Source organism: Poecilia latipinna, unplaced genomic scaffold (assembly GCF_001443285.1).
Source record: "Poecilia latipinna isolate Pla-1442-1.1 unplaced genomic scaffold, P_latipinna-1.0 Scaffold25, whole genome shotgun sequence".
Lineage (NCBI taxonomy): Eukaryota > Metazoa > Chordata > Actinopteri > Cyprinodontiformes > Poeciliidae > Poecilia > Poecilia latipinna.
This window is the reverse complement of record NW_015112641.1, coordinates 506,126-531,687: the sequence shown is the minus strand read 5'-3', so window position 1 is coordinate 531,687 and position 25,562 is coordinate 506,126. Positions and strand designations below refer to the sequence as shown.

The 25,562-nt window shown below is 36.9% G+C and overlaps 3 protein-coding genes across 4 annotated transcripts; 1 reads left to right on the top strand and 2 right to left on the bottom strand.

Moving 5' to 3' along the window:
• Nucleotides 1-643: 643 nt before the first annotated feature.
• On the bottom strand, nucleotides 644-20,522 carry acox1 (acyl-CoA oxidase 1, palmitoyl). Of its 2 annotated transcripts, none has more exons than XM_015037929.1 (14): nucleotides 20,302-20,522; nucleotides 18,279-18,438; nucleotides 16,422-16,582; nucleotides 12,515-12,622; nucleotides 12,312-12,431; nucleotides 12,108-12,223; nucleotides 11,075-11,244; nucleotides 9,906-10,068; nucleotides 8,852-9,042; nucleotides 7,081-7,260; nucleotides 4,460-4,565; nucleotides 3,424-3,567; nucleotides 2,567-2,773; nucleotides 644-2,119 (listed from the first exon to the last, which is right to left on the bottom strand). In XM_015037929.1, the coding sequence occupies exons 1-14, from the start codon at nucleotides 20,408-20,410 to the stop codon at nucleotides 2,069-2,071; spliced, it is 1,986 nt and encodes a 661-aa protein (XP_014893415.1). In that variant the 5' UTR covers nucleotides 20,411-20,522; the 3' UTR covers nucleotides 644-2,068. The 2 variants fall into 2 exon arrangements, with proteins under 2 accessions (XP_014893415.1, XP_014893406.1); XM_015037920.1 differs by lacking the exon at nucleotides 16,422-16,582 and adding an exon at nucleotides 15,291-15,451 and having other exon boundaries at nucleotides 20,302-20,521.
• On the top strand, nucleotides 20,515-23,091 carry ten1 (TEN1 subunit of CST complex). Its single transcript, XM_015038073.1, has 3 exons — nucleotides 20,515-20,723; nucleotides 20,906-21,063; nucleotides 22,548-23,091. Exons 1-3 carry the CDS (start codon nucleotides 20,635-20,637, stop codon nucleotides 22,697-22,699), a joined length of 399 nt encoding a protein of 132 aa, XP_014893559.1. The 5' UTR covers nucleotides 20,515-20,634; the 3' UTR covers nucleotides 22,700-23,091.
• Nucleotides 23,092-24,128: 1,037 nt separating this feature from the next.
• On the bottom strand, nucleotides 24,129-25,558 carry LOC106950564 (envoplakin-like; the record flags this gene model as incomplete). The annotated part of the gene is made up of 1 exon (XM_015037508.1): nucleotides 24,129-25,558. A coding segment is annotated over one exon (537 nt), but the record flags the coding sequence as incomplete, so codon positions are not given.
• Between the last annotated feature and the right edge of the window lie 4 nt (nucleotides 25,559-25,562).

Genomic DNA, 25,562 nt, shown 5'->3' with positions numbered 1-25,562 from the left:
TTAAAAAGTTTTACATTTTCTGGGGAGGAAAAAGAAATCTGAAATTTTCTAAAAAAAAAAAAATATCTTGAAAATTTCAGTTTGAAAAGTCAAAAAACTGTTAGAAAATATATCAGATTTTGAGACTAATCTAAAAGAAAAAAAAATAATGAACTTGCTAAGCTGAAAAAAATTGCTCAGGTGGGAGAAGGGGGGAATCAAACTTTGAAATTTATGTCAGAAGTTTTCTAGAAAAGAAAACCTTGGAAATTTCTGAGTTTGAATAGAAAATTTTCTAGAAAAAAAAATTCTGAAATTTTTAGGCTATTCTCAGAAAAATTCTAAAAATAAAAAAAACCTGGAGATACTGGAACAAATTCATTTTGAGATTCATCATATATATTTTCTAGAAAAAACAAGAACAAATTTACTAGATTGTACTATAAAATAGCACTATGTGACCTGAGACACATAATACTGCCCCTTTAAAAGGTGGCAATTAGTCAGAAAATTGCAATCAGTGCAGTCCTAGACTCTAATCAGAAATATTGATAAAAAATTGCAGATTAAAACATTGTTACACCCTTCTTATTGATTCAATTCTAACAGTATTACCAGCGTAAATCAAACTTCATCCAAAAAAAACTACACAGTGTCAGGAAAAACAATACAATCGTTTCTTTCTTTTATTACATTCTTTGTTAAATTACTACATTTTAGATTAGCACAAAATAATGTCATCCTCACAAAAATCAAAACCCATGAGATTAACGGTTTAGTCAGTACATGACAACGGTCGTCGTTGAAATCACAGGTTTCACCACTTGTGAAAATACAGAAACTATTGTGCAAAAACACCCTCCATCTGTTAGATAATGAAAATAACATTTCATCAGGCACATATTGATACACAAATCAGCTTTAAAAGTTATAGTGACGCTTTAGAGCAAGTTATCAATACAGTCCTAAAATTGTACAAAAATACGAAAGTCTTACAGCTACTTTCCATTCAGTGCCAATCTGACTGCTGATTAAAATTAATTCGATTTACTTTGATAAATTAGCCTGGTATTGGTAAAGTAAAACTTTGCAAAGTTTTTAAAGTTCTGAAATGTGTCCTGTTAAAAGCAACAGCTTTAAAAACGAAGCTACCCAGATGTGCAACTTTTTAATGCGTCCCCACATGGTAGGGAGGGATAATACTAACGCACAGACTCCAGGCTGCGCATAGAAAGTGGATTCTGTTATCTTTTGCTGTTGCCAGGAGTCCAAAATGGTTTTCCTAAAAGATTGTTTTTGTACAGGACATGCTTTACCTGCCATATCAAAACAAGCTGTGATTTTCAAACACACAAGATCATTCATAATTTAAATAAAAATGCAAAAAGGGGAACTAAAACTACAAACCCAAAGTGCATAATTTAATCCCAGCATCAAACTGTTCTCCTGTTATCTTCTGGTTAACCTGCTATTTATGCATTGATATTAACTTTTATTAACTGGAATGTTGGAGGGAAGCCAACAAATTCAAGCTGGTCAAAGTTCAAAGAGGAAAGGAGGAGAAGTTCAGAGCGAGCGAAAGGTTGAATCAACTCCTTCAGTCAGGTTTGGCGATGCTTGTGACTCACTAGATTTTTGGGAGTATTTATACATACGCAGTGTGCAATATTTCTAAAAATCTGTTAAATGAAAAAAGCTTCCATATTTTCTGTCTCAAACACGATGCTTTCATGAACTATTTATTATAGAAATCATACCAGCAGAATTTAAATGAAAAACAGTAACTATACGAATGTTTCTCATGCACTCCTAATCGTTATTTCTTCTTTGTTGGTTTTAAAAATGTCTGTTTCTGGTGATGAAAGACATTTTCGGTCTATTTCCCCGTCACCACCATGACGCTCCAGTTATCTGCCATCTACCAGGAATTTAGTCGCATTTGTTGAGTTAAACTGACATGGATGGATAGCTAGAACTGCGGTAAACACCAGCAGAGAAATCCATCACAGGGCTGATTTAACGAGTTACTACAGAGGAGGATTGTGCAGCTAAAGGCTCCCAGCCGTTGGTGGAGGTCCGTTTCATCAGCTTACAGTTTGGACCGCAGCGGCTTCAGGTACTTCTGGAAGGATTCATGGACCTGAAGGAAAGAGCAAAGGAGATGAAAATCCACAAATATCAAAAACAAACATGGATGTAATCAGACAAAAATGTTTTTATTTCTATATTCTTCCTGCAATCTGAGTAATGAGATCAATGTTAACTAAGAGTTTTCCCTGATTTCTGAGAATTAAAGTTTGAATTCTGGGAATTCTCTGAATTTCCTAAGAATTCTGAAAAAAGAAAGAATTCTGGGTAAAACAAAAGTCAGAATTCTGGGATTAAATCAGAATTATGTCTTTTTAACCCAGAATTTTGACTTTCTTTCGACAGAATTTAGAGAATATTCAGGCAATTCTCAAAAATGTCAAAGAATTCTGAAACAAAAGTCAGAATTTTGATATTTTCCCCAACAATTGTGACTTTTGATCTCCTAATTCTGACATTAAAGTCTACAGAGTGTGATGACTGTTCTCTTTTTTTTTACCTCTGCGGCATTAAGGGGTGAGCGGCGAGCCCACTCGAACATGTTCTCGTAGACGTTTCCGTCGTACCGTCCCAGAACCGAATTCAGCTTCTTGTCGTGGATGTCGAAGGCATCGACCAGCGCCACAGCGTTGGGTCGCAGCTGGGACAGAAGCTCTTTGATGCGAACCGAAATCTGCAGAACCTGCGGCACGCTCACCAGTCCAGCCTGCAAGACAGAAGAATGTTTACCGGAAACAGAATCAGCTTTATTAGCTACGTTTGTGCACAAAAACAAAAAATTAACTTTTCACTTTGCTCTCAATGTACAGACATTTCAAATATAAATATACAAAATTTGGAGGAAGATTTTTTTTTCTCTTGCAAATATGTATATATACAGAATGTTTTAACAAGAGAAGACAAAGTTAAATTAGTGCAAATAGCACTGTGTAGAACCAAAACAATGTCTAAACATTGTGTGTCCAGGATGTGTGGGGTCTGCAGATATGCTGGCTACACTTTTCCTGCCCCTCCATCTGTAGAAATCTCGCAGAACTTATTGTTCGTTACAGTCTTTACTAGGGGTGTCCAGAAGCAACTTTTTACTTACAATAACATTGTCATATTTGCAGCGTTGAGCAACAATATTGATGCAATACGATATCAGCACAAATCAAATGTACTTTTATTACTTATTTTGTAGCATAAAATATTAGAAAAGGCTAACAATAGTCACCCAACTGTTGCCAATTTAGCAAAAGTCACTATATTTAGCAACTTTTCAGACATAAAAACAATCGGAGCTGGAAGGTCCAGCTTCTTAAGGATCTGTGATCGGTCAGAAAACTGGAATCGGTTCGCCGCTCCTTAACGTACCTGCAGGAAGTCTCCAGAGTTCTTTGTGATTCCATGCATGGCGTAGAGCAGAGCCAGCGTTGACAGCACAGAGTGTATTGCTGTGTCCCCAACGCCTTTCAGCTTGTCATTAAAGACTTTCACCACAACATAGTGACAGTGGGCCTAAAGAGAGACGACATCAGGGAAAAATAATCAATACCAGGGAGCAATAAATGAAGTAGTCACTGTAGGATAGAAAAATCAGATTGTAGAGGCAAATTAAAGGAATTATAATCAGTCAACACAGGCTCCTCCCACCAAAAAACAAGAAAATCATAAAAAAAATTACAGCCAAATATCTGGACACAACGCATTGGTTAAAAATGCAAATAGAGGAATATGAAAAAGGTAATTTACATATTAAATTATGTTTGTAAAAGCAGCTCACTGATGTGTTTTCAAATTAATTCACTATAATTTAATCAGTAATGTTTATTTGTATAGCACATTTCATACAAAGTCATAAAAACACAAAAATACAAAGTCATAGAAGCGCAGTCAATTTATGAAACATTACATTTTGTCAAGTTCCATCGTTAAAAATCACCATTACACGTCAAAATGTTGGATAATGTTTGTTTCACTGATTATGTTTCAAAAGCAACTTTAAACAGCTGGGCTTTAGTCTGGATTTAAAGGAGCTCAGTGTTTCGGCTGTTTTTCAGTTTTCTGGATGTTTGTTCCAGATTTGTGGTGCGTAGAAGCTGAATGCTGCTTCTCCTCATTTGGTTCTGGTTCTGGTGATTCAGAGCAGAACCAGAACCAGAAGACCTGAGGGTTCTGGAAGGTTGCCATGACAACAGCAGATCTTTAATGTGCTGTTGATTGAGTGATTTATAAACTAACAGCAGGATTTTAAAGTCTTTTCTCTCAGTGTAGGGACTGTAGAACTGGTTGATGAGCTCTAGCTTCCTGGTTTTAGTCAGAACTCCAGCAGCAGCGTCTGGATCAGCTGCAGCTGCAGGATTGATTCTTTAGATTTCTTTAAACTACAAACTGACAGAGAGGAACTTACGTCCGAGGCTCTGACCAGGTCGATAGCGCTGTTGTTCCAGGCGTCCTCCTGTGACTTCCTGCGCTGCAGCTCCTGCTGGATGCTTTTCGCCGCCATCTCAACTAAACTACAAACACAAACCTCCATTAGTAAACGTGTCGTTCAAAAAGAAAGACAGTTTTCTCCTAAATACGCTCCATCTGAACATGATTTAATCACAGTATGTTTAGGAACAGTTCAGAGGCTTGTTAGAAAACATCAGAGAACAAACTGGAGACCAAGCTTAAAATCGAAAGCATATGGGAGGATTTTGACGGTTTCCCTGGCGATGGCTGCCTGCCTAAGCTGAGCACAAGACAACCGAATGGTTTGGATTCATGTGTAAAGTGATCCAGACCTGATTCTCCATCCAATCTGTCTGAGCTTGAACTACTTCGCAAAGAAGAGCGGACCAAACTTTCAGTTCCTAGACGCAAAATGATGGTAGAGAAACACCTGGAAAGCTGCAATTTCAGTAAAAAGTTGGTTTTACAAACCGTTATTACCTCAGGAAGCTGAATACAAGACATGTAAAATATAGAAAACTATTAAAACTTTGCTTATCCAGCTTAATATCATTTCTTTCTACAATTGTGTTTGATATACTTATATATGCCTTTTATTGCGTTATAGTTTTTATTTCCAGTTGACCTTGAGTGCTTTTAAAGTCGCCTTCAAATAAGATGGAATAATATTATTATTGCTAATCCTTTTTTCTATCCACTTTATAACCAAGAACTACTTTGAGTTGGTCGAATAAAATCCCAACAGAAGATGAAGCATCCAAGTTTGGCCTTTGTGCCCATGTAGGGTTCTGACATGTTTTCAAAGGTCAAATTCAAGCAGCTTTAAATTATCTTTTGCACCACAAAAATACCTCAACACCATCAAATTTTGGATTAATCAAAGTTTAAAACAGCTGTCATAATATGGCTGTCTGCATGTGAACAAACATGTAACAGAAATAAGCAGGACGAATGTGTTTAGTTGGGCTTTGTTGGTCTGATATCTGGAAGTGGAGCACCAGGTTTGGTCTCCCTCCGACAGGCTGACAGAGACTCTTTGTGCTCAGCACAGCTGATACTCGCAGCAAATAGATTTAGACATGACTAAAGTGAGCAGCATGCAGTGATGTAATCGGATATCATCTTCCTCCGAGAAAACAATAGAGGCTGAACTAAGGGTGCAACGGACTGAAGCGAATTAAACACCATCATATGGAAAAACGTTATTCCATTACAAATGACCAACTTGCTACTCATTGGGTGAAAATAAGGATCTGTTGAGTGACGCATTATAATGAAATCCAGGTCAGGATGTGTCTTTTGATGCATGCAGAAAAAATATTCTTTTTCATCAATTAAAAAACAAATATTATATTCTGACAAACAGAGGTATTGATCTACAAAATAATAACCAATTAGAGACGAGAACAAACAAAAATAAACAAAAAAAGGAAGTACACATTAAAAAGGGTGCATGCAATGAAACAGAGCATAACAAAGAGGTAAAATGAAATTGTTTAATGTTTGTGGGTTAGGATTTATTTTTCTTTTAATCTTGGCAGGTATTTTCTGATTTGGATTATTATTTTTCATTTTCTCTAATATTCATCGTTTTGATTAATCTAGGATTGAGTAGAAGTGAGAAAGAAAAAAAATAAACAACAAAAAATAAAAATTAAAACTATATGCCAAAACAAAAAAGAAATTATTTAACAATAATTATGTATTAAATTATTAATTAGTAATAATTTAAAAATTTATAAAGAAATGATTTATTTATTAAATTATTAGTCTGAAAGTCTGAATTTGACTTTCAGACATTAATATCTGAAAGCAAAATTTCAGATATTAAAAGTCAGAATTCTGAAAAAGAAAAAAAAAACTTAATTTTCCAGCTTTAATCTCAAAACATGCCAAAAAAAAGAATAAATAATTAAATTATTTAATCTTTATTTTGGGATATGTTGTTATTTTTATTTTGTTTGAGTAATCAAATAATAATTAGATAAATTATTTATTCTTTTGGGATTTTACTAGTAGGTTTTCCCATTTCAGGCTGCACAGTGGCGCAGTTGGTAGAGCTGTTGCCTTGCAGCAAGAAGGTTCTGGGTTCGATTCCCGGCCCCGGTCTTTCTGCATGGAGTTTGCATGTTCTCCCTGTGCATGCGTGGGTTTTCTCCGGGTACTCCGGTTTCCTCCCACAGTCCAAAAAACATGACTGTTAGGTTAATTGGTCTGTCTAAAATTGCCCCTAGGTGTGAGTGTGTGTGTGCGCATGGTTGTGTGTGTCTGTGTTGCCCTGCGACAGACTGGCGACCTGTCCAGGGGGTACCCCGCCTCTCGCCCGGAACGTTAGCTGGAGATAGGCACCAGCACCCCTCCCGACCCCACTGAGGGACAAGGGTGTTCAGAAAATGGATGGATGGATGGTTTTCCCATTTCCTCTTTGAGGATAACAAAGGTTAAACTTTACTTTTGCTCAACTTTTTCAGTGAACAGGAAGTTGGCGCCCCCTGGTGTTGAGCATTAAAATGAAATGTATATTTCTGAATCTCTGCGTTGCACTGGTAATTCTGCTCAGTGGAGGTTGTGACTTACGTGGCGGCTCTCTGCTGGTAGACCTCCACCAGGCTGCTCAGGTCATTGATGTCCACCAGGGGGCGCCTGGAGGCCACAGCCTGCGGCTGGACCCTCCGGTTCTGGGACCCGTTCAGGTACGACACGATGCCGCTCAGCTGCTGGCCCTTTTCCGCCTGCCGGTAGCTCTTCACCAGATACCTGCAACCATGAATAGATTCACAGATATTCATATTAAAGTTTGAAATTAAATTGAGGAGCTACTGAAGCGAGATTGTCTAAACAGAAAAGGCTTGGGCGAAAAGTATTTATTGTGTTTAACAGGAGCTTGGATGAGGTTGGAAAAGGATTATGACCACTGAACAAAAAATATTCTAAATTTAATCCATGAATTCTGAGAATAAAGTATAATTTCAAGTATTAAAATCAGAATTCTGAGAAAAATAACTTTACTTTTCAAATTCCGACTTTCATCTCAAAATTCTGAAAAAAGTCAGAATTCAGACTTACATTTTCCTGAATTTTAACTTTAATCTCAAGATTCTGATATTAAATTTAGAGCGCAGATTTTTTTTAAACCAGAGATCAGAATTTTGAGATTAATGTCAAAATTTTTGAAAAAGTCTAAAGTATGAAATTAAACTTAGAAGCTGATTTTTTTCAGATTAAAGTTAAAATTTTGAGAAACAATTTAATTAGATTTTTTTCAGAATTCTTATTAAACTTTAATTTCAAAATTCTGAAAAAAAAGGCAGAATTCAGATTTAATTTTTTTCTGAATTTTAACTTTAATCTCAAAATTGTGATATTAAATTTAGAACGCAGATTTTTTTTAAATGAGATAGAAGTCATCATTTTAAAATTAATGTCAAAAATTTTGAAAAATTCTAAATTATGAAATAATACTCAGAAATGTGATTTTAAAAAATTCAGAAATTAAAGTTAAAATTTTGAGAAAAAAAATTAAATTTGATTTTTTTTTTCCCCAAATTTCCTCTGAAATTAAAAGTCTGGAAAAGGTCAAAATTCTGTCCCTAAACTCAAAATTAAAGCCTGGATTTAATTAAGACTTTAAATTCTGAATTTTTCAGAATTCTGAAAAAAAATCAGAATTTTTACATTTTTTGCTGAAAAATTTTGACAAAGTCTGATTTTTTTTTTTCTTTTTCTTAGAATTCTGAGATTGAAATCAGAATTCTGACAGTTTTTTTGCAGCGATCCTAATCCATTTCCATACTTGGACTATAAAAGAAGCATTTATGTGTTTTAATCAGTGCAGCATGTCTGGATCTGTACAGTGTTAAAAGGGATGGTTTAGTGTTGCAACATCAAACGCTGATTGTCAGCACCAAACCCAGTTCATGTTGTTGACACTTCTTCTGTTTACATTATAAGGAGTGTTGAGTTACATCGAAACAGCAGGACTAATTGGTGAAACTCAACAGAGCTGAAAGCCACAAGTATCTACATGAAAACAACTGCATCATTTCCAAGTCATTTGTTCCTTTGCAGAGCTCAATGCAAACTGAGTCTCCCGTTTCATTCCCTCCCATTCACTCCAGCTTTGTTCTGTCTGTGTTCAGGCATGAACTTCCTGTGAGAGGAACATTTCTGGAACTGGTCGCGGGTCCTCAGAGGGAAACAAAGACCAAATATCATCTGACAGGTTTCTGAAACTGATCTTCTGACCTTTACAAAAAAAAAAAAAAAAGCCGCCATGATAAAGGTCGGATTGTTTCTGTGTCCAGCTCCTTTTGCGTCAAACTCGACCCAGGCAGGCTGGGAGCTTTACCTTGCAGTCTGCAGCATCATGACTGTGTTCTCGCCCTCGTAGGTGCAGGTTGGGGTAAACTCAACGTAAATATCGGGCAAGGCACTGCTGCGGGAGTAACCGTGGCCGCCACACGACATGCGGCACACTTCGATAGCGGAGTTGGTTTCCCAGGTGGTGAAGGCCTTCAGGCCTGCAGAGAGGGCATGGAGCTGCAGGGCAGAGGGAGAACCAGGTCAGAGACTCAGCTCAGGGTTATTAAATACTTTCACATAAATTAGTGATGTGATTCACGGTTTCCACACATTTTTCCCACAGTAAAATTCAGGCATTCTCAAGGTAAGTTTTCAGGTTTTTCCACCTCCACACTTTGGAGATAAAAACAAAAGAAAATAACTAATGAGGACAGTTTTAATTCACTATTACACATAATTGATTACTGTTATTAATTATGTCTTGTAAAATATTCTACATAGCAGCGACAAGGAAAATTTAAATATAGCAAAATTTTACATTTTGAAAATTCTCACATGCACACTGCATAAACCTGAGAACAAAACACAAATTTCAGAAAAAAGACCCCTCAATTTCAATAACAGCAACAAATAAAGACTGGACAATATGTCATGATACGTTTTTAAGCCATAAGCATTTCATATTAGTCAATATTAATAATTAGTGATTCGTTTTTTGCTTTAAATGTCTGAAAAAAACTGACAAACCGATGGTGTGACCGTTCCCGTTTTATCCTCAGTTTCATCTCGAGCTGCTGTGCTCATTTTCAAACCCTGTTGATTAAATCTAATGCAGCTCCCATTCACAATGCAATTTGAATAAAAATACCCACATTTATTACACTGAAACTCTTTATATTTCATTCTCTTCACCATTGCAGAGTTCTGGAAACTTTCCCACCCATTCTTCTGCGATTCTTGAAAAGCTATAAGAAGTTAAGTGTTGTATGTTGAAATAAAAAATGGGGCCTAAACCATTGCACCACCAACCAAACGTAGATCGGTAATTTCTTTTGACACAAGCCTCAAGTTTAAAGGTCAGTGATCCAACAGGTCCGTACCTCGGGCAGCTGGCTGAAGTCTCCCTGGTTGATGTCTTCAGAGATCCGGTGGTATATCTCCGTCATGTACTGGCCGACAAACGTGAACGCGTAAGCCATGGAGAGCAGAGGGAAGAGCTTGTACTGCTGCGTCTGGTAGTCCAGGATCTGAGGCTCTGGCTCTCTGCAGATTGGAAACGCAGAGGTTAGACTGTCCTCTGCAGGAGGATGTGGCAACAAATCAGATATTTAAAGAGACACGAAACATTTCCTGCTGCATGCTGGGGATTCCTGAACCAGTTTGGGGAAATAAAAAACGCCAAGAACTGTGCTCCAGCTGGAGATTCAGCAAACTTAAAATAATTCATATTTAAAGCCAAACAAATAATAATTTTGTTAAAGAAGTGGTGCTATGTGTTTTCCAAGCACAAAGCCCCATTTTGCAGCATGATCAAGTAGCTATGTTACCTTCGCCTCTGTGTCTTTAAGACATCACAATAACGCTCCTCCATTATGCCGGTTGGACTGAGAAGTTGCATTTATAATGAGATTAGCAGATTCAGTTCCATCAAGCTTTTGCTACTTGCTGCTGGCTAGTCTGAAGGAGCTGAGGAAGTGTTATGGGAAAATAAGCGGCGCTTTGTGACAGCAAGCCTTTGGGCATCCTCAGCCAGTAATTCAATGAGTCCCCAAACATGCATGAAGGGATCAAAGCAACTCCAGGTGCGTTTTTGATGAGGAAATGACATTATAACCTGATGTAAAGTTAAAAAAAAGTTGATGTTATGTAATAATTTTCAAGCTCAACCCAAACTTTTTTTTTTAGAAAAGCCAGTTTTGCTCAGATGTGAACTTTGAGCCACTTTACTGTCTTTTCTTCACATCACTGCTCGTCTTGCTAAATCAGATTCATGATACAGTTTAAAAGGTTTAATCAGGCAAATAAAAGTCAAACAGTACAATTAAGTACCACTGCATTTAATAAGTATAATTAGTCAAAGATTAGATAAAAATATGGAAAATCAAAGATTTTTTTCACCTTCAGATTTCTGTTTTTCCCCTAATGTTTTTCAAGATCTGGGAATCCGCTTTGATCTGGGAATCAAAGCGGATTCCCAGATGTGTGTAAAGTTAGATGCACGTAAAGTGATTTCTGTGTGAAACCGTTGTGCTGCAGTGTGTCTCCTGACCCCGGCCGGATCTCAGACTGGTGGCGCACGGCGCTGTAGCGGATGGCGATGGTGCAGGACTTGGACAGGGCGCGAGCCGACTCGCCTACAATCATGGAGCGGACGAACACCATGGTGCCGTAGGTCAGCTTGGAACTGGGCGGCTTCACGTACGTCCCGTCCGGCTCCACCTGGTGGAGGAAGAATCCCCAGTTTAAACGTTAATCCATCCTCAGGATCACTGCCACTAACTGGAATCAGCATTTTAAGGATTTACCTAAACAGCAGCAACCACGTTATTTTACATTTGGTTCCAATCTGAAGACAAATATTTGATACTCGATAACATTTTCACAGTTTTTTCCAAAAACATATAATTAATTATAATTTGATATTTTAACCCCAGTCATGGTAAAATCAATTTAGCCCTCATTAATATCTATAGATCTATCCATCTAGATCTATCTATATATGTATTTATATCCATTTATCTAGATTTATGAAACTATACACCTCACACACACACACACACACACACACACACACACACACACACACACACATGTGAATTATAAGATAATTTATTGGTGACTCAACATCTTACTTGCTGTTTTTTCTTATTTACTTTTTTAGATCCTATTTTATCATTTGTTTTATCTCTTTACTCTGAACCTTTTATGCGTCAGGAATAAAGATGATGATGTTATTTCCCTCATTAAATATGAATATTTTGTTATAAATTTGCCCCTTACTGCTCAGTCTCTTAATCTGTTATATATTTTGTACTCTAGTCTGAATTTGCAGTTTGCATTCATCATGAAGTTGCTGCTGGTACATCTAAACTCGGGACATTAAAGAATATTTCTATCCCATTTTAAAATCCTTTATGGACATTATTTTCCATTGTGTCCCAAGCGTTAGTAAAGAACAACCAAAAGCGTTGTGAATTCGAAAATCTCCGTCAGATCTGGCAACCCTGTTTTCAACTGAGCAGCATTTTAATGTTTTCAAGATCTCTATAAATATTATCTTTTCAGGAAGACAATCAAATCACCTTGGAGTATTTCATCATCATGTTCTCTCGAGGAATCCTCACGTTCTCCAGTTTCAGAAATCCGTTATCAACTTCATTAAAGCCAAACTTAGGGCCAATATCACCGACTACGATTCCTGCAGCAGGAAAGCAGAAAAGATCATGAGAGACGGGTGGATTTTCTGCAAATGCTACGTCCAAAGAGACCAGACAAACTGAGTTTACCCGGCAGAGGTTGGTGAGTCGTCATGTCACGGATGGGAACGATGAACGCATGCAGACCGTGGCAGTTTCCCAAACTGTACAGCTGGGCCAAAACGATGGCATGGTTGGAGGTCTTCCCAACTGGAACAGGAGGAGACAGAGGGGGGATGATTTCTGCTCTGCCTGAAAGCCCAGACCATCGGAGTATCTGTGATTGCGCTTACGTCCTCCAGGCCACCATTTGATGGAGCTGACGGTGGGACTGTTCAACACAAACTCCTGGGTGGCCGGATCGTACGTGGCTGTGGTCTCCAGGCCTCTGAGGTGTGTGCCTGCATCCAGAAAACGTTTACATCCCCACACAGCTTTGGTAAAATAACAGTGATATGGAACATTAGGGATGCACGATATTGGATTTTGGTTGATATCCGATATGCCAATATACTAAAGCTCATTTGGCTGATAACCAATACCGATATTTTTTTCCTATATTTATTTATTGAGTATATACGGCTTTCTCTACTGTGGAATTAAACTGCTGCATTATCTTTGTCAATTTAGCCTGCTAAAAAAAACGCAAATACTAAAAAGGAGGCTGGAAATTATGTAAAACTTTCAACTTGCATTATATTTAATGTAAATTTCGTGACATTTGCTCTCTCTAAGACAACAACACTCAAACAGAGCAAATTTGGCTTTGTCACTGGTTTGTCACATAAAAACAAACCAGTAAGTCACTTTTATATCAGTGAGTTATTTTGACGGAGTGGCCGACGTCTGATATAAAGTTTTACAGTTGATGTTTGCCGATACCGATACCATGCTAATAATATCGTGCATCCCTATGTAGCGTATTTCAGTTAGACAGTATAGCAATCTGCTAAGGCCACTTGGCTTCAAATTATCCCCAAAATGAATCAGAAATTATTTAAATTCAAAAAGCCAATTCAGTTTTTAGCTACAACACAAAGGAGTGACACAGCTTGTCGTGTTTGACAGATCTCAATGTAATCAACGCCATAACACGGCAGTCACAGGTGAACACAGGTCCTTAAACGACAGTTTGAGGTGAAGGAGAGGAAAGACGGTTCATCAAAATGACGCATTAGAAGCAGGGATACATTTCTAGCTATTATTCGAGAGGAACAAGAGTAAAAATTAATTAAGGGAAGAAGCGAACATTTAGCTTCGGTTTTTAGTTACTGTAGATGGAAGATTATCAGTTTTGGTAAATCAAACTAGGATTTTTCTCATTAGAGGCAATAAACACAAGCTATAACAAGCTAAAATGAGTTTTAGCGTCAGTTTCAGAGCTGAAATATTTTACTGTCAAACAGAAAAAATGAACATAGATCAGGGGGTCTGAAACCTGTTTGAACCTTTCACAATGGCTCTTTAACACTGATGTTTTTAAACATTATCAAACGCCTGGGTTGGTAGTTTTTCCAGTTTCTTCATGGAAAAAACTAGAAAACCTTCTGCAAGAGATTCACCTTCTAACAAAGGTTGAAAATTTGGTAACACTTTATTTGAAGGGGGGTGAATAAGACTGACATGACACTTTCATAAACATGACATAACACCTGTCATGAACATCAATAAGTCTTCATGAATATTTATGACTGTTGTCATAAAGCGTCATTCGGTAAATTATGACAACTTCACTTTAACCAATAAATCATTACTGATATAAATTTGTTATAAAATAATTACTGATTTCACTTTAAAAATTAGGTAACTTTATGTTATTAAAGGTAAAGTTTAAACAGTAATGATTTATTGGTTAATGTCAATTTGTCATAACAAAGACATTTTGAATAATGTCAACTTTGTATTAAAAGTGTCATAATTTACCGAATGACACTTTATGACAACAGTCATAAATATTCATGAAGGCTTATTCATGTTCATGACAGGTGTTATGTCATGTTTATGAAAGTGTCATGTCAGCCTTATTCAACCCCCTTCAAATAAAGTGTTACCGAAAATTTTAAGCTAGAAATTAAATTATGTTGTTTTTTTAATTATAGCCGATTTTCTCAGGTACATATTTATCATGAAACATTTGCTGTTCTAAACAAACTTTATTTAGCTGGACTGAAAGCAAAAAATGTCTCTTTGAATCATCATTAAAGCTTTGTAAGTGTTTTAAATCTACTGCAGCCTGAGAAGGCAAAGCTCACGATTGTTAAAATAATTTATAGTTTTATTTATTTTAATTAGAGATGCACCAACCCCCTTTTTTCACTTCTGATACCGATACCTGAGGTTCAGCATTGGCCGGTACTGATCCGACACAGACAAAACAGTGCTGAGTTAAAACATTTCTTTTTTTAAACACAGACATAGATGTACTATTAAATGTAAATTTATTTTATAACTCTGCAACAGTGCAGCCAATGTAAAATAAATAGTAAAGAATCTGACACTGACTAAAACTAAATGTTTTTGTCAGCAAATCTTCTCTCAAATGTTTTATGATTTTTTTTTCTGTGTTTTAAGTGAAATAATCTGCCAATGTAATTAATACTTTTTCATAAATATTAAGGGTGTATTCACTTAAAACAAGCTCCTACATCTCGCTGAAAAGTTACTTGTAAGTTTGTTTTATCTTATTTCAAATAAGATGTTTGAACTAGAAACTAGACTAAAAATCCTTGGTAAGATTTTGTGTTTTTGTAGCGTAGAATGAGCCTGAATTGATCGTTGTCACCAAAATCAGAGCTGGAGGGTTTTTCTGATATTGGGACCAATACAAATATTAATACTGGATTGGTGCATCTCTAATTGTAATGGGAAAAGATCGTGAGAGTGAGAAACTGTAAGAGAAAAATAAGATAAAAGTTAAAAAATCCATACATTTATTTTTTTTCCAAAAAAACCTGATCAGACAGAAACATTTAATTAACTCTGATTTTATCAAAACTAATCACTAATTGACTGAGAATCGTTCCTTTAACAAAAACACAGCTGGTTCGGTCGGGTCCGTTCTCGTTTTACCGTGGCCCATCTCGGTCTGAGCGTAGGTGCCGATGATCTCTAGGTTCCAGGCGGGCATGAAGAACCGGTCCATTTGAGCCGGGCTGGCCTGGTTGAGCAGCGTGGGCAGGAACATCGCCAAGTGGAGGTCCAAGGGCGATGGCCTGCCGGGGTGCACACAACTAGGCCGCGCAAGACGGGGGGCAAACAGGACAGAGGAGCAGGAGGGGAGGATGTGGGAAAAGGTGTGAGGATGGAAGGCATCCCATGGATGAATCAGAGAAAAGAATCACATTGTTTTATTCCCAGAGGAGAAATGTAAATGATTTGCATGGTTCAAGGCAGCAGAGAGGAAAGCAGTGAAGAGAGAAGACAAAACAGCTTGTGAGCATAACATGCATATTGGAATAGTTGATTCAAGCAAATTATTGTCATTTATTGAAACTTCACTCCTTCATTTTCCACTTAAATCTCCCTTCAGTGTCAGGAATTTGGTGCTAAACCAGAGCAAAAACATTTACAAAACACCAGAGCATCAGTCCAAAACGTGGAAGAAGCTTCTTCTCCTCTCGATTCAGGCCTAAAGCAGGCAGACGCTGCACATTCAGAGGCCTCATTAGCCTCCCCGATCACACAATGCTGCCTGTTTATTCGCTACATCCCATAATCTCTGGTCGCCATGGATCCAGATGCAGACTAGGAAGGCTCAGATTGTTATTAATATGAATTATTTGCTATTTTTCCATGATTTGTAAAAGATGGAAATCAATTACGAGACACAAAGCGCCGTCATTGGTGAGTTATAATACAGAAAAGAGAGTAAAACAAGAGGAAGTTTTTGAGCTAACTGATGACTGAAGCGGCTCTGAGGAAAACCGACGCTACGTTATGATAATTAGTTCACTATGTTAACTCTACAACAGGTGCAGAAGCATTTAGGACAGTATTTTGTTAGAGAATCATCTCTCATTAGCAGATAAAATGCCGTCTTCGACTACATGATTCAGATCTGTCAAACACGCACAAGAACTTCCCATCGCTCCCCATTGGTACCGATCCGTGTTACGTTTAAGAAATGGTTGTTTTTAACATCAAATAAGGGCCTTATGAATCGATCCAGTAAATAATTTAGCTTCAACATTCAGGACTGACCGTGACCCATCTCAGTTTGGGCATATGTGCCCAAAACCTGGAAGGAGTCAGCCAGAGGCAGCCATTTCTTGGCCTGCTGGGGGTCGCAGAGTCTGCGCAGGCTTGGGATGAACATGACAACGTGCAGCCCGAAAGGTTCCTGCTGGTTCCCTTTAACCATACTGGACGAAGAGGGGTTGAAGTTCAGGTTCAATAAATCAACAGACAACACATACATTTACTGATATTAAACAAGATATGTGAAGGTGACTTATCGAACATTATTTCAGCCTGACGTAGAAAAGACGTCTCAATGAAAAATTGAGCTAAACATTTTAAAATATCACTTGATAATTATGTGTTATTAAAAGATTGTAAGATTAATACCTGAACACCATCTATAAAGTCTTAAAGAATGCAAACATTTTAAAAAGACTTAAATAAATAAGCAATGCTAAGCCTGGTGGGGGCACAAATAAAGCCTGGTGGCCAGCCAGGCTAATAATACACCTGTTTATGCACTGACAGCCATAAAGTTACTAAAAAAGAATTAATGCATATTTTTTATCTTTTTTTTTTTTTGCTGTCACAGTAGTGGTGATAAAATCCTAAATCAATATCGCCCACCTCTATTCTGTACAAATCACAACAAATTTCCTACTGTAGATATTTATCAAAAGTTCTTTTTCCACAAGGCTGTGTAACGTTTGCATTTCTAAAATAGTTTTATTTAGCTGATAAAAATGGCAGACCAGTGATTTGTTCCATAAAATCCCAATAAAATGGATTAAAGTTTCTGGTTGCAACGTGACTTATGTGAAAAGGTGGAAGTATGAATCCTTTAGCAAGGCACTGATTAAACTTCTCTACTCTCCACTGTAGAAGTGGAACAAGCTGGCAGCCTCTCAGCCTTTCACACACTTTTAATCTCTTCTGAACTTTGCTCAGACTTTTGTTTGCTTCAAACCCACAGAGGAGTCCACAGACATTTTTCTAGACTGTCCATTATGCTGAATGTCAGATTAAAGCAACCACTTGCCTTAATCTTTAATCTTAACCAGAAGGTTAGTCAACTAACCTTCTGACTAAGATGATTAAACTTCCTGAAAAATGGGGCCTATTTGGAGAAAAAACAAATCCATTTTGATTCCTGGTTTTAGCAGCTACGTCATTTACTGCTGGGTGGGTTTGGATATCAGAGACTTTGACTGTAATCATAAAGTTCATGTAGTGATTTTAGAACGGCTCTGCACTGAAGTTAGTTAATGACATACTGTCACAACAAACAATAAATCAATTAATCACATGATAAATTAAAACAAACTCAATCATTTCCATTCACATCATTAACATTTTTCTTTTTCCCCCTTTTTTCTACTAATATTGATTTTCAATTTGATGCATTTATCTCAATGTACCTTTTTTTAAGGACAATTCTGTTTACAGAATCTTAATAAGTCATTTTATTGATTGTTTCTGTTGTTTTGTTTATTTATTTGGGATATTTAAAATGTCTTCCAGCTCAGGTGTTAAATGTAAATTTGAGAATGTATTCTTGCATTATTATGCCATTATTATTTTTATATTACTTAAAAATGGTTTCAAAACAACAATATTATTGTTTATTGCAATAACAACGTCATTGTTCAGCAAAATATGTTATCATGACAGACATACAGGTACACTGCAGTCCTGTCTGGGAAATGTTTAGTCTGCTTGATTTGAAAATAATTTATTTTCATAGATCAATATATAACAGCGTTTCTTTTTTGAGAGCTTCAGTTTTTGGTTAACGTTGAACTTTTTAGCGTCAGTTTATCGCAGTGATTAGACGGCAGAGAATCGTTTTCCCGCCAGCGTCGTTCTCCGTCTGCGTACCTTTTGTAGTGATAGATCTCCTCCGGGTCGGCGATGCCATACTCTCGGAGCTTCAGAATCATCTGGGCGCTTTTTCGAACGGCCTGGTCGTAGCGTTCGCTGCGAGACAGGAAGTTTGGGTCGTCCTCGTTGAAATCTGGGTCACTGAAAACCAGCGCCTCTACGGAAGACAAACAAAACGTTAAACTACACGTCCAACAGCGGAGAGATGGAAACTTATGAGTATTTTTTAAGTATGGTCATACAAATCTAATGTATCACTTTTTATTTTTGTACAATATTTCACAGTAAATGCCAGAAAACTAAAGAAATATCAATACGAAAATAGTGTTTGAATTTAAATTTTAACTAACTGTTGACTTATTTTTATTTTCTAAAGCTGGTGTCAGTATTTAAAAGCCTTAGCAGTCAAGAGTTGATTTGTCTCATCAATTATTTTTATTTTATTTACCTGATGATTCCCCCTGCTGTCACTTTCGTTTGCCCGAGAATCAGAAACACATGAATAACGGACAGAACTGAGAAATTTTTCCGTCCTTTCGTCAGTGGTATTCAGGTCAAATGCTTCAAAATAAATCTAAATTTATTTTTTCCATTGGTAAATATTGTGATGACAATAGGCCTACTTGTTTATTCCTCATCTGTGCTTCTATCACCTAGTATAATCTTTATAATTTTGGGCATTGTAAGTTGTGTCCAGTGTAAACATCTGAGACAGAAAATACTACATTCATATGTAAAGTAGATGTTCACAACACTTAAAATATACCACACAATATTTACTGCATTACAAACAGTTCGTAAGGGTTTAAATATTGTATACAATGATCTATTGCGCAGTCCGACAGGTTACCCTTTAATATAAGTCAAAGCATTTCTTCCTAATCTCTGTCTGATTTTAACTAAGCTGAAAAAAATACAGAAAAGCTCATAATACTGTCTGATGAGTTTATTTTTTGAGAGTTTTGATGGATTTTATTAATGAGGAGGAATAATTTATTTTTCTCATCACTGATCATAGGAAAAAAAATCTAATTACTTTGATCTCCAGTTAGTTTAAATGTTCAGCAACAGAAATAGTAAAAAAAAACAAAAAACAAAAAAAACGAATCAAAATATCTTCATAGCATGAGACCAAAAATGCTAAAAGGAAATGTAGCTCAGTTAAAATGCTGCTCAGTTCTTTAAAATGTCAGCTTTAGCCATTTTTTTCTTGGCATTTTCATGTCTTTCTAAATAATACTTTAGAAAGACTCATAACATTTCCAATAGGAATGACATTAACAGTGTAAAGAACACACTTTTTTATTAAGCCATTTTCCTTTTTTTTTTTTTTTTTTTTTTTAGAAATGCAACAACATTGAAGAAAATGTACCAAACATAAAAACTTGTTCTTCAAGTTAAAAATCTAAACAAATTTCTATTTTTCTTCAGAGTCTTGGATCTTTTCTGGCTCTAAACACATTTGTTTTGCTGAACCGATGGTAAAATGGTTTTTATGGTAGTAAAGGTTGCTGTACTATGATAATACATGCTACTTAGCCTGCTCTTTCTTTGAGATGGCAACCAGCTTACAAGGCTTATTCAGTCAGGACCCGAAAAACAGGATCGACACCATGTTTAATATAACTTTAATAAACATGGACTTGACATGACTCAATTGAATTATTGAGTCATAAAGATCTTTTGACCTTGGTAATAATAATTTTTACTTCTACTAAGTGCAGCCTGACTTAAATTTAAAGCTAATTGGTAGATAAAACTAAAGCCGAATATAGCTGTGAAAAATGCTCAATCAAAATAATATAAAAAATCTTAAAATATCTCTTTTCATGGGCCCTGTTGGAGACATTTTTCTAAATAACACTTTAAAAAGACTCATAAACCTTAACTTGAGATGCGTTTAAAAATATTTTGCAAGCTTTGAAGTAACAACAGTTCAAATTTATGTAGCAGCTTGTAATTGCAGCAAATTGGATAAATGTACACAACGGCAGCTGTAAAAACTACATTTCAAGCTCACCAATTTGTCGTCTTCTTTTGGTCTTTTCCGGGCCTCCGTCCAAAATGTACGTAAGTTTTTCGACGTCAAACGAAGCATTTTGACGTTCTCGTGTGATATCAGGATTCATGGCTCTATGAATAGAGCGAAAACCTCGTCTATATGGGCGGAAAATGAGCTAAAAAGTGTTGAATAATAAGTAGAGGTACTCCAGTAACCTGCTGGACCTGGGTAATGTCTCTACTGCGCAGCCGCAGAGAGGTGGGAACGGTTACGTATGGTGACGTGACACAGATCCCGGAAGTGTTTTCCCGAGAGTTCTGTGATAGGTTAACTTCTTTATAGTTAATAAACATGTCGATGCTTCCTCCAACCGCAGTGTTTCGTCTTCCTTGGGAAGTGAACTCAATCAAAGAAGGAGAATCAGTGCGGACATTTGGCAGGTCGGGATTTAGGCATCGGTTCTGACCCAGAAAGTTTATAGTTATGTCGACCCCCAGGATGGTTGACTAATAATCAGACCTGGTTTAGAGTGTACCTGGGTTGGCTACAGGGCAAATTTCCAACATTATATCTTGATATATTGCTTTTATTTATTTGTAACTTGAAATTGTTGCCTTTCCAGACTTGTTTGCTATCAGCCGGATGAATCCAAAGCCACCCTGACAGCCCAGCATGCTTCCAAAGAACACCGTGTGTTTGTCCAAACCCAGTTTGTTGAGCCATTTAACCCAATAATTGGAGCCCAGTACCTGGTTCTGGGTGAGACAGAAATGTATGAAGGTAAAAGACCCCTCTGTGATTTCTCTTGTAGTTTTTATTTAGTTTATCTTCTCTGATGTTCTTATTAAAGAAGCTGGTTATGACCGAGAGATACAAAGTTGTTGGTGTCACCGGTGGAGTTCTGCGTTGTGTTTGGTGTGGTGATCAGACAAACCACAAGACATCAAGTCTGGGTTTGGAGGCGGTCTCCGTTTATTTATTCTGTCAATCGGGAGATATTAGCATTAGCACCTAGCATGTGCTCCAGTTCTCCAACCCGATCTATACAAAATAATAGTTACCATGCACAAATTATATAAAGGTGTAATAACAACTCAAATAAAAATATCCAAACACTTATCATTAATACAGAAGGAAAAATAAACATTTGAACTCTATAAATGAAAGGATTACAATAGATTATAAAACTTGCCTCTCCCCAGTGGAACGAACAACAAAAGGGAAGAGGAAATTAATAACTTAATATTTATAATGGTCCTGGAGGACCCTGAACAAAAGAAGAAGAAAATAAGGCGGAGTTGGAGGACCGAACCCCTTATAGCAGACACAGAAGAACACAACAACAGTCAAATAGAAGCAACCAAATACATGAAAGAACACATTTTGTGGAAATATACAATTATTAATATAGACCCAGTTACATTGGCACACTGAAAAATTAAAATATAGTCATTGGGATGATAATGGACTGAATTTAGCGCTGTTAAAGTTATACTCGTCCTAATAAGAAAGCAATCAATTAACTGCATGATAAATTAAAATAAATTTGATAGTTTTCATTCTGATGATTAATATTTTTGAAGAAAAATGTTGTTTACAGACATCATAATCCATTTTTTATTATTTAAGTTGTAAGTGGTATTTATTTATTGTTTTTGGTTGTTTAATATCCAAATACTATAACGGGAAGATATGCAAAATATCTTCCACTTAAATGTTAAGTGTTCTTTACAAAAAGTGTATTGGTCTTTGATCGGGCAAACTCTCATAGACCAATAATAATATAATTATAATTTTTAATATATTGAAAATAGTCTCAAACAATATTGTCACTTATCGGGACAATTATCGTTATTTGTTATTGTGACAGACCAATCAAACTACTTTACCCGAGATCCACATAACCACACAGTCAAACTCACATTCATACAGATAAGCCCAAAAGTTTGCATATTTATGCTTAAATTAATTTTTTTTATTATACCAACAGCTTTCTTTTGACTGGAAATCGATTGTTTTGAAGTGGTCCAGACATTCTGTACTTTAATCTGTTAGATGAGTGTTTCTCAACCCTGGACCTCACAGCCCCCCTGCTCTGCATGTTTTAGATGTGCCTCTATTCCAGAACAGCTGATTCAAATGATTGCATGACCATCAAGTACTGACCATCTAAATAAATTTTATTTAGGTAGACCGAGGGGAAAATGGCTCTTTGAATTATAAGGGTTGAAAACTCTGACCCACCCACATCCGTTTGTCTGCAGGGGTTGGTGTGATGGTTCGCGCCCGTGTCCTGAATTGCGTTGATGGCGTAAACACTGCACTTCTGCAGAAGGCCATCGCTGAGCAGAGGAGCTTCTTCGCCGAGAGGGAGAGCAAACAGGGGGAGGTTGCACAACCACAAGATGTAACTTGATAAAGGTCTTCATGCTGTAATGTTAGCAGGCCCACAGCAATGTTCAGAGACTTTTGTACCCATATTATCTTTATCAGATACTCTGGCACAAGGAAGCTAAGAATCAGTCTGGTTCCCAGAAGACAGATTGGGTCCATATATTGTATTTTTGTCAATCTCTGAGGTTTATGATTGCTTGTAGCAGATTTTTGTGTTAATTCTGCTTGATGATGTCATTTCACAGCTTGTGAACAAATGTTATGCCAAAGCTCATATACAAGCAGCAGATTCACATTCCTCCATTATGTGGATGACAATAAACTAGGTATATTTTCTACTGTCAAAATCAGGTATATTTCTGTATATATTTGTAATAAAAAATAATGTCCTGGTTAAACGAAATGAAACATAATGGGTGATGTCTTATTCTGGAATATGCCTCTCTGGTATTGTTTAGGAAATTATTCTTACATGGTGAACGCTGCTTCTTATGAGTTGTGGTCTGCTCGTATGAAAACCAGGGCCTTAAAGGAACAGTACAACTTGATGTCATCTGCATAGATATGACAGTAGTGATCTTTAAGTCTGTTTATCATCTTTATGGATTGCTTCTGTTTCTATAAACCTGCAAGGAAAAGCAAGTTTTGACAATAGATGGATGAATTGATGCATTTAGCAGAACATTCATAATAAAAAGTGAAGAGCCAAATGCTTTTTAACCATCATAAGTTAATTTTAATCATATCTGATTCTTCATAAAATATCAAACAATTTCAAGCTTTAAGTGAAGAATTAACACAGAGTCAAATCAGTCTATAATATTATGCCCCGATATCCCCAATACCACACCAATATTCACCATAAACAGTATTATTACAGCACTGGTCACTTTATTTTGATCCAAAAGGGCTCAAACAACAAATATTCCTATGTATGACTCTTGGTTAAACAAATGCAACTCAACAGCAATCATCCTGGCAGCTTGACCAACAGTTTTATAATATACGTCTTCTCCTGAGTTAATATATATATATATATATGTAGTAGAAGCAGCAGAATCCATAATATATTTTATTACCAAGCTAAAAAAACAACAACCTCTAAATAATAAACATAAATTAGTTGTGTGTAGTGAAAGAAAAGAAAATAGCTTAATAACAATAATAACTTAGACCTTGACGCAACTCAGAATGTCGGCACACTCAGCTGTTGGCATTAACAATTTAATTTTCAGGCCTCATAAAGAAAACAGCAGGCTCAGCTAAGCTAGCAAAGAATGCAAGCCACAGTCGAAACCAATCTACCAGGTTTTGACAGCAGAAGCATAAATAACACCTAAAATAACTGCACTAAACAACTACAGCAGCAGTTACACGCACGCCCCCAACCCACCAAGCCAAGCAAAGGTGCAAACTGCATTTATGGCATCCTTCAATTGTGTGATGTTTTGGTAAATTATCTCCCACAAATTATCTAAGCTTTTCACTATGCATGGAAACGATCAGTGTTTGTCCAGATTCTGGTTTGACTGTGCTTCTCAGCATGCAACATCCTCATGGCTGCTTAGCCTGTTATAAGTAACCCATTCACTCGAACACAACCACAGGAATAAATCCACAAACAAAAGTTTCAGGACCTCCATTTCCTGAGGTCCTGAAGTTTATATGCAAGCTCAGATGAACTGGTTAATAATTCAACTGGTTAATAATCCAGATGCCACGGGGCATCACTATTACATTGCAGATGCACTGTAAGGCAATAATCTCCAACAAACATTAGTGTCACTAGCTTTTATTAATGAAAATTATCTTACTCTAGCCAACTCTGGCAAACTTACATAATGTTGATTAATGTACACCATCCCTTGAAAAATTAATACATTTGCCTTAGCCATTTTCCATCGCCTTGTTTCATGGACTCACCCAGCAAACTGACAGGAAGATAAATTTTACTAAGCATTTTGTCATGTATTTTATGTAGTAACTACCTTCATTCTTTGTTAGAAATGGATCCGTCAGATGTACACCTTTAATATGCTCTTTTTCAAACTTACATCTACTGCATGTCCACACAAAATAAATGCAGAGATTCCTTGATCTGCAGCAATCATTGTGGCCTCAGATGAGTTTACTTGTTATTAACTCTAAATTCAATTCCAAACATTTTTAGGATCCTAAATTAGCAATGCTGTTCACCTACTGAGTCAGGAGAGCCACTGAGTCTCCTCACAAGCCAAACATCAGGAGACTTCCCAGTTAAAGCCTGACCTCCTGGTTAATCTATCCCCTCTTCCTCTCTTCCCCTAGTGATATCAGATAGCTATGGTGTTAACTACAAGTCAATCTAGACATTAAAATATCTTGAAGAGCAATATGTTGGAGAATAGCTTGGTTTGGAAGAGGCAGGCAGCATAGGTAAGCCAGATGCAGGGTCTTTCCTACAGCGATCCAGAGCTTGCTTGTAGCTGATCTTCTCCTTTGTGATAGGGTCAATGATATCTCTGACAGAGTGTTCGCCAGTTTGTAGATCCTTTTTTGTTGTACTGTCAATCTTTTTAGATTCAATGGCATCCAATAAGCTAATTCGGTGACTGTTGTTAGGATCTACCAGCCCCCCAGTCAGGTGTTGTGCCTCCATGTAACGAATGGCTGAATCTTTTGGCATCCAGCCTTTCTGAACAGCTTCTCCCACAGACAAAAGCTCTTTGGTCATGGGGTCTTCAACTCCAGTGAAAGCTTTCTCTGCATTAAGCAGCCGTTGGACTTGGCTGTCCTCGATAAGGCCTCTTTGTGCCGCCTTGTGAACTTTGTATCTTTCTTTGTTGCTGATGTCAATAATGCCACCTGTTGCTGCTTGAGCCTCCAGCAATCTTTGGGCAGTGGTA